Source organism: Convolutriloba macropyga, chromosome 7 (assembly GCF_964194025.1).
Source record: "Convolutriloba macropyga chromosome 7, txConMacr16.3, whole genome shotgun sequence".
Taxonomy (NCBI): Eukaryota; Metazoa; Xenacoelomorpha; order Acoela; family Convolutidae; genus Convolutriloba; species Convolutriloba macropyga.
This window is the reverse complement of record NC_134474.1, coordinates 24,477,183-24,487,095: the sequence shown is the minus strand read 5'-3', so window position 1 is coordinate 24,487,095 and position 9,913 is coordinate 24,477,183. Positions and strand designations below refer to the sequence as shown.

The 9,913-nt window shown below is 39.4% G+C and overlaps 1 protein-coding gene across 1 annotated transcript in view; it reads left to right on the top strand.

Moving 5' to 3' along the window:
• The first annotated feature begins 8,939 nt into the window (after positions 1–8,939).
• Positions 8,940–9,913, top strand: part of LOC142342986 (uncharacterized) — a 1,588-nt gene continuing 614 nt past the window's right edge. Inside the window, exon 1 of the mRNA XM_075394668.1 lies at positions 8,940–9,878. Coding sequence (XP_075250783.1) covers positions 8,940–9,878 — 939 coding nt within the window. The remainder of the gene's footprint in view (positions 9,879–9,913) is intronic.

Here is a 9,913-nt window from a genome sequence, read left to right as displayed (position 1 = left end):
TTGTATCAAAAAAGATTTTGTTAATTCAATGTCTTCAACAGTGTATTGATGGTGATTGTCACGCTGTTTCTTCGCTCTGTAGATCAGATTGAAAACAGTAGCTATCGTTAGCAAAATCTTTGTCCATGTTGAAAACTGTTTAGGGTCAAGTACTGGTGTCTTGGTTCTTAAGGCAGATCGTGTTGTTGCAGCACAAATCGGCATTTGCTTTGTAGGTCTACAAAAGACATCATTTGTGGAGAGAAAATCTGTTGGCTTAAACCATTTTGCTTCAATTTCCTTGGGTTCTAAATCACGAGTACCATGACCAGCTGGGTTTAAGTTTGTCGCAATATTATTCCAATTGTCAGGTTTGCTTTTTACTTTTATTTCTGCAATGCGATTTGCAACAAAAATTGGTTGCTTCTTGGAAGAACCGATCCAGTCAAGGACAACTTGACTATCCGTCCAAGAAAAAACATTGCTGATTTCAACAGAGAGTTCATGTCTAACAAAATTCAGGAGTTGAACACCTGTGACAGATGCTTCTAGTTCCAACTTTGGAAGGCTCAACTGTTCTACGCGCGCTACTTTGCATTTCCCGATCACGAATGCAGTTTGTACTTCGTTGCTGGTCTTAATCAAGCTCCTGAGGTAGACAACAGCACACGTTGCAACAATCGATGCATCAACTAAAACATGCAACTGGTTCTCTGTCTCCAGTATGATATATCGACTAGAATGGCCTTCTCGCTATTTGAAAACTAGCTCAAAAAATTAGTTCGAAGGCTTTTTTGGTATTTCATTAGAATATGCAATCAGAAAATCAAAATGGATTTTTTGATTTTTCTGATTTTGCAACCGTTTTTCTGACTTTTGGCCTTTTTCTCACCAATTTTTTTTCAAAGTAGTGAAATTGCTTTTACTTGCTATTAGAATAAAAAAACTAGTCAAAGTTTATCAATCGAGGTGTTATAGTAACAGAAAACAGGTTTTTTTGGGGGAAAATTTTAATTTTTTTGGTGGCTTTATGTCGAAAAAATTAGAGATTTTTTGCTCAATCTAACAGGGGAACAGGACATCAGAGGTGGCGTCTGAGACCTCGGGCGGACTTCTGCTGGTGACGTCTGAAACCAGTAAAAAAAACTAGAACCTCTTGTAGGGGTGAAGTCTGAAACCCAACTTCCAAAAAAAATGTCCTTGGTGACATCTGTGTCGTACTTTAATATTTTGCTGTGATGATTTGCGGTGCTAGATTACAAAGGGAATATTATTTGACTATTCGCGGCGCGAGATCTACTTTCACTTTTGTTTCGCTTACTTGCGGAGCGGGAAATTAAGAGAAGGTTTTGCAAACTGAATTGAATTGCAGAAAGTTAGAACAATGAAATTAATAAACTAAACCACTCGAGTTCAACATGAATGCGTGATCAGACATGTCTGATGACGAAGCGGGAAACTAACCAGACAGTTGAAACAAGATCATAAGATTAAGATTAAGATAATGAACTAAATTAAGAGCATCATATAAATTTTACTGCATCAATGAAATTGAGAAATAAATAATTGTTCGGGTATCACATACCCTTTGCAGCAAGAGAAAATTGTAGAATACAATTTTCAAAATTTATATATTAACAATATTTAAAAATTAATACAAGGTCCCCGGTTAAATAGATAATATCAATATATTTACTGGTTATCATAGCTAAAAATACGATGATTAATACATTATACGATGTTTTTCTTTTTGCAGTTTTCGAGCATTACAAATTCAATCTTCATTGTCAGAATCTTGTTTCTCTGCCTCGAGAGCTGTCATCGTCCGAACCAGCGTTGGGGTGTCCACATATAGCAGAGGCGTGTTTCGGGTAGCGGGAGGCGAGACAGAACCGATACGGGGTGACACATTTTGTTCCTCGGGCTGATTTTCCACAATTTGCTGTACCGACTCGACAATGGTGTCAGGTGGTGCAAAATTTTCCACATCGCCCGCTCGGTGGGGTCGTTTCGGTGGAGGCAAGATATCAGAAGCTGGTGGAGAAGTCTCGAAGCCATAATATGATGGGCTTCGACGAGGACGGTCTGACGTACGCGTAGAAGATGATGTTGTGGCCGCGTGAGTAGACTTAGTTGTGGTTGGTTCGCTAGTCGAGAGTGGAGCTTGTTGATTGCGTATCGCAGAGAAGTTTGGTAATTTTGGAATGCGTCCCCGCATCGCGCGTGAGATATTCGATCTTTGCGATGAAACCCCGCTGCCCGGTTCTCTCTTCCTGTGCTTCATTTTCTTGTCACCCTTTTGCTTTCGGGTGAACTCTTTGATATGGCTGTGAATCAGCTCTTCCACGACTTTTTTTCAGAACGGGGTCCGCGTCTATCCGCATAAACTTTCAGTGGAGTTTGCCTCTCCAACTTTGTGCCAAATTTCGCAATATCGCTATTGCGAACTGTCACTACTTGCGTGCCCGGTTCTTTTATGGTCGACGTGGTGGGGCTCACTTTGAGAATTTGCGACCCAGGGGCAAGGACCTCGTATAAACCCTCCAGGTTCTTTTTCGAGCGTCTCTTGCCATGGACCTTTCTCGCAAGATTCAGTTCGGCCGCACGCTCTTTCAGGGGAATGGGGCGGATCGCCGTGGTCTTGAGGAATCTTGGTTCCCCATCTGTACTGGCCTGCTCCCTGGATCGTGCTTCAGCTGTAGCTCGGGTCATGCCAAGTTCTACTTCGATATCGCTACGATATCCATTGGTCCACTTATCATCAGGCAGGATCTCTTCGGGCATCACTGTGTCCTCGTCTAAATAATGATTTATAATACTCTTGTATGACAGGTTCAGCAAATTAGGTTTAGTTGCAATCACGCTTAGCGGGGTATTAGGCTTTCTTTCAAAGTGTGCTTCGAAGGGCGAGGTCTTTGTTGTTCTTTGTTTACATATACGCAATTGGTGAATGATTATCTTTAATGCATGCTATACATGAAAGGCGTGTGTAGATAATTTCTCTTCTTTGATACATGCGAGTCTATTCTTAATTGTTTGAATTAATCGTTCCACTAACCCAATAGCACGATGATCATTTACCGGCGCTTCAATAATCTCGATGTTGTTTTTATTACAAAAAATCTTTACTTGATGTCCAATTAAACATTTTGCTTGGTCCAAACGAATAGATCTTGGAATTCCATGAGTTTCAATATACATGTCCAAAAATTTCAAAACATTTGGGCCATTAGCTTTGTCGTAAATATATGCAGTTGGATATTTAGAAAAACGATCAATTGCTGCGAAAAAGTACACCTCATTGCCCTTTTCATCAAAAATTGGTCCTCCAAAATCGATTTGAATTTCTTGATTAGGTTCAACACATGGTATATGAGGAGTGAATTGTTTAGCGGGAATAATTGATTTATGATTCTTACCAATTGCTGTGCATGGTTTGCACTCAGTGGATTTGGCTATTAATTCCCTGTGCATGTAGGGCCACCAGGAGTGTAGCCATACAAATCAAGCCCCAGGTACCTGGGTGACTTGAATGGATGTCTTCGATCAGCGCTTCGCGGAGCACGTTAGGGATAGCCACTCGTTCATCTACGCACACGCACCCGGAGCGCACGTGCAGATCCCTCCAAAACGAGTGTATGTAGGGGTTTATTGCCTTTAATCTGCTTTCGTTGTTAGTCAAGATGCAATCTCTGACCTCTTTAAGTACAGCGTCCTTACTAGTTAGAGAGGCAATCAGAGACTTATTAAAAATTTTGGAGACGATATAATCGAAAGTGGGTACGTGCGGGCTCGGCGTCAATGGGGTACTAGCATTAGAAGAATGAGTTGGGGATGGGGGAGTTGTGTTTGGTGCCGTACTTGTTGCATGCGGTGTACTAAGATTTTGTATAGATTGATTCGCCGCGCGAGAGCTGGTTGGCAAATTCGATCGCGTACTTGCGGGGCGCGTAGTGTTGTCGCTAGTTGAGGGTTGATCCGCTGCGTGGGATGCGTCATTGAATCGGACTCGGGTTATTTTCTTTTTCGAAGGCATTCTACTATTTATTGAATTGATATATTTGAATACGGATGATGATTGATTAGAATTATTTAGTTTAGAAGGATGCAACTGATTTCTAGAATGACAAGAGGCAAAAAGCACTGATTTTAATTCTGGGTGATGACTTTTAGAAGTATTTGTGGAGTGTGATTTGATTGGCGGGATTTGTAATTGAGTGAATGAATGCTCGCGCTGCGCGTATGTCACTTTATTCCTAATTTGGATTAATTGTTTGTTGTTTCTTGTATTTTGCAGGGCGAGAGAGGTGCAAAGTGGATTTTGTGACGCGAGTGTTGCATACTTTAAATTGTTTAATTGACAAATACTATTTGAGGCATGATTTCGCGAAGCGAGTGAATTGCCAAATACATGTTTGCGTACCCGCGTAGCGCGGGTGTTAATTGAATTTACTGAATTATTAGTGGTCCCAATTTTAGGTGTAGTTTGTAATGCGGGATCAAGTATCTCAATTTTAGATGTGTTTTGCGGGTCGAGAGTGTAATTTGTTAATAAATGGTGTAAATGTTATGCAGGGTGTTCAGTGTTTAATTCTAATGCGTTAATTGATTTCGAGATCAGATTCAATTTAGCAACAATAAATTCTTCATCGTATGTAGAGATCTTTTTAGATTTTTGTGATGGATTGCGAGAAATATAATCGACTAAACCCATTTTCGCCCCAGGAAGGTGTTCAATATCAAATTGAAAAGGAAGAAGGCGATCAACCCAGTGGGTCAATCTACTATTGTATGATTTATTAGATCTATGTTCTTTCATGATTGAGAGAAGTGCTCTGTGATCGGTAATTACTTTAAATTGTTTTCCATACAGATAATTTTTAAAATATTCTGTTGACCAGACTACACCCAAAAGTTCAAGTTCATTTACACTATAACGCTCTTCACAGGAATTTAAAAATCGAGACGCAAATGCAATTGGTTTCCACCCATCTACAGTTAATTGTTCGAGAGCCGCGCCAAGACCTGAGCCGGATGCGTCGCATTTCACGCGTGTTTCGAGTTGCGGATTGTAATGACTATTTGCAGTTGCATTCGCTATGCGAGTCTTAATTTTTTGAAAACAGTTTTCATGTTCAGTTGTCCAGATGAATTTTGAAGACTTCCGCAGTAGCGGGCGAAGAGGATGACTTATTTGGGCTAGATTAGGGATAAATTTCCCAAAATACTGAACGGATCCCAAAAATGAACGGAGTTTCTTTAAAGTTTTCGGAGCTTCGATAGCCAGAATTGCTGCGGTCTTAGATTCGAGGGGCGAAATACCTTCTTGTGATATATGATACCCAAGCCAATCAATTTCTAATTTACCAAAGAGGCATTTAGGAAGATTTATCCTAAAATATTCGTCGTCTAAACATTGGAGACATTTCATGACATAATTTTTGTGATCTATCAGAGACCCTTTGCTAACAATTAAAATATCATCCAAAAAGCAATATGTATTTTCTAAACCAATTAGAGTATAATCCATAGCTTTTTGAAATTCAGCTGGCATATCTGTAAGTCCGTAAAATCCTGTTTGAAATCTGTAAGTGCCAGTCATATCTCCACTAATAATATTAAAATTACAATGATTAGCTGTGTTGATGTCCAGATTTAATTGACTATAAGCGTATTTCAAATCAATCGTAGAAAAGTACGTTATGTTTTGCGAAGCGGGAGCACTTATTTGCTGAGATATTGATTCAATTAACGTATCAATGTTTGGCATTTGATACTTGTTCTTGTGAATAGCTTTATTTAAAACTTTTGAATCCAGTGCAAGCTTTATCGTTTGGTCTTTTTTAACTGTAACCACAATAGGTGAGATGAAATAATTATCAGGACAGCTTGACAGTTTTATAATGTGTTTTTCAGCTAATAGTTTTCTAAGTTCTGTATTAACTTTATCTTGAAGATTGATAGGAATTCGTCAACCTTTTTGATGTCTAGGTTGGAAATTCTTGTGAAATTTAGATTTTGCTACATGACTTTTTGATCGTCCAATGCGTGATACCAAACCAGGAAATTTTTTGGCTATCTGTTCTTTAAATTAAGGGGATGCGATGTTGTTGACACTGTTACCTTTAATAAGTGTAGACTGAGTTACAGCAAGTCCAAGTTGGTTGAACAAATCACGACCTATTAAGGACTTTAAACCGTCGACCACAACTGTGAAAGCTGCTGTGTCGCATACCCATCCTTTGCTCGTTACGGGGGCTTGAAACTTTCCCAGTACCTGTATTGGTTCGTTAGAGAAGTTTCGTAGTTGTGGTGGTGACGATTCGTGAATCCAGAAAGCGCGGGGGCTGCTTTGTACCACTTGCGACGCGAGTGAATGATGAAGTATACTGCATGCACTCCCGGAGTCCACGAGTAGAGTTGTATTGACATTTCCAATCTTGAGAGGCATATTGAGGGGTTCAACTTTCTCCACTGCGGTTTCAATCATTGCGACTGTGTTGTCCTCTTCACCGCTGCTGTAGTCTGATTCATAGAGTTTTGCCGGTTGGACAAAAATTTACCGAGTCCTCTGGGTGTGGCTCTTCTTCTACCACCCGAACCATCTTTTTCTTGGGATCTTGGGGCTTGACGTTGATGTTCTTTTGCTGTTTACGGCAGACCTTTGCAATGTGATTTAATAACCGGCAATTGTTGCATGTCTTTCCTTTTGCAATGCACTTTTCGCGATGATATGGGAGCCAGACTCCGCCACAATTCGAACAATACAGTGTTGATCTATTATTTTGTTTGGGAACATTATTATTGTTCTGCCAATACGGTCTTCGTGAGTTGTTGTTGAATTGAATAGCAATGACATTCGCCGGAACAACATTTTTATTGTGCTGTTGTATTTGATGTTGGTTTCGCATCTCGAGTTCCATATTGATTGCGAGTTCCAACGCTTGTCGCGGTTCTACCGTTTGTTTTAGTAGTTCTTTCTGGATTTCGGGATCGATCAGATTTGTGATGAATACATCTCGAATTAGGGTCTCCTCTTTGTTTTCAAAATCACAGTTTTCCGCCAGTTCTTCTAATTTACCATAGAAATGCTCAACAGTTTCTCCTCTAAGCTGTTTTGTGATCAGGAAGACATGTCTGTCAAATGTTATGTTGCGTGGGCGAATGAATGCTTCCTCCACGATTTTCCAAAAATCGATAGTAGCTAGAGTGTCTATCATGATATGCGGGTTCTTACAGTTAAGTATACGACGTCCCTCTATTCCGACGCTCAAGTAAAGAAAGGAGACTGTTTTTCGGACTGCCAATGACCAGGGTTTGTCGCCACACATGATGCCTACCTCAATAAGTCGTTGGCATTTGTTTTGCCAGTTCATTTTTTGTTGCGCGTTGCGCGCGTTCCTCTCCCTCTCTGATTGTGCAGATGCACCCACAATTGTCTCTTCGTAGATTGGCTCTAGAGGTAGTTCTACCGTATCAGGTTTTGGGCCGAGTAGCGTGTCCAAAATGATGTTTAAGAGTGCCAGTTTGTATTGTACCCTCCACTTCTTCCAGCGGAGTGGTGGATCCGGTGTTGGTTTGTCCCAGAAAGGGTCGATTCCAAGGGGTGTTCTTTTCGTTGCTGACTGCGCCATGTCGTATTTTAATATTTTGCTGTGATGATTTGCGGTGCGAGATTACAAAGGGAATATTATTTGACTATTCGCGGCGCGAGATCTACTTTCACTTTTGTTTCGCTTACTCGCGGATCGGGAAATTAAGAGAGGGTTTTGTAAACTGAATTGAATTGCAGAAAGTCAGAACAATGAAATTAATAAACTAAAACCACTCGAGCACAACGTGAATGCGTGATCAGACATGTCTGATCACGAAGCGGGAAACTAACCAGACAGTTGAAACAAGATCATAAGATTAAGATTAAGATAATGAACTAAATTAAGAGCATCATATAAATTTTACTGCATCAATGAAATTGAGAAATAAATAATTGTTCGGGTATCACAAACCCAATTGCAACCAACAAAAACCATTGATATGCCTGAAGCTGATAATTGTTTGAAATTTTTTAGTATATCATATATTGATTCAACGACATTTAAACGAAAATTACTAACAGATTTTCACCTTATTAAACGAATTTTTTAAAAAAGAGAAACCTTTTATTTTTCCACATTTTGGTTGCAAAAGGACCAATTGTAATGGAAGAGATAGATGGATAACGATAAAGAAAATTTGCCTCTGAATAAAAATTATTTTTTCAGTTCAACGATTTCAAATTATTGTTTCTTCTTTTCCAGTGAAGAACATGATGATTTCCATTACAAAAAATTTTAAAATTAACAAAGTCAAACGATTAAATATGTAAACAGTCGAAATCTTACATTATTATATCTGGTGTTTTTTAGTGACTCAGTTCCATCTAGCTATGTTTTACAATTGCACTTCTCTTGTAACATCAAAAACAGGAATGATTGTTTGTTCTATAATGAGTTTGTTATGTCACCGAAAGATTTAAGGAGTATCAAAAGGGTAGATGTGGTCCAGCCAGTTTTTTTTTCGAATTTCCCAGATTAATTTTTGGACTTTTTTCAAGGAAATCCATTCAGAAAAGGTTAAATGCTTGTATAGTAAGGAATAAAATTAAATTAAGGAGAAAAGTTGCGAACAATCTACAAATTAAAGTAAAATTTATAGTTTTTTGTTCTAAATTTGAGCCTTTTTTTGCGAAAATTTAAAATATAATAAAAATAATTTACAATTCTAGATTCTTTTTCAACTAGGAAGACGGTTTTTTTGCAATAAGGACGGGGTGGTCTGTAGATAACCCAGAAACAATTCCAGAACTGGACGGTGTTTGTGAATTTCTATTTTCGTCTGGAACGACTGGAACTCCCAAAGCGGTCAAAATTACCCACAAGATGTTGATCCACTCCTGCGAGAGAAATTCGGTCCTTGGAACTATGGGTTACAACAAATCTAGTCAATTCCTACTCGTGAACGCATTTTCACATGTCGGGAGTCAAGTGTTCGATTTTTTGATTCCGGCTTTTAATGGAGCAAATATTGTCATGGGTAAGAACCCTGGTTACACAGGACAGCTGGAATTGATCGAAAAGTACAAAATATCCCATATCAATCCATCGCCTGCTAACTTAAACTTTTGGGCAAAATATGAAGACATTCACAAGCATGATTTGTCTTCGTTGAATTATATTTTAATTGGTTCAGCGTGCCCAAATTTTGACTTGATCGACATATTTGTTCAGAAAGCAGGTTTGAAATCTTCGGTTAAACTTCGGAACACATACGGAGCGACCGAAACGGCAAGTTGCACGTTTTGTCAGAACGAATTTACAGATTCGGACATTCGATCGATCGGCTTGGCGGCTCCTGGTGTTTCGTTCAAGGTCATTGACCCCGAAGATGAGTTTAAGGTCATTACTGAACCCGAAATTGAGGGTGAGCTTGTGATAAAGCTGCATAACGAACTACCTTTATACTTTAAGGACCCAACAAAAACCGCGACGGCTTTAACGTCTGACGGCTTTTACAAAACGGGTGATCTCGTAAAACTTGACGGAAGGTTTCAAATTTATTTAAGTGGGCGAATAAGCGAGTTTATAAAGTATTGCGGGTTCACAATTTCGCCAGCGCTGCTTGAACAAATTGTGATGGAAAGCGATTTAGTTGTCGACTGTGCCGTTGTGGGAAAACCCGACGAGCTCAAAGTCGAAATTCCCACAGCTTGTGTTGTGCTTTCCGAGAAGGGAAAACATCTTGGGAAAGCTGAGATTGAACAGCAATTACTTGATCTGGTGGCTAGTCAAGTTCAGGAAAGTAGAACCCTTCGAGAGGTCGAGATAGTTGAAGAAGTTCCTAGAAATACGAATGAGAAGATAGTTCGAAAAGCTCTCGTTCAAAAGCTGCTTGAAAA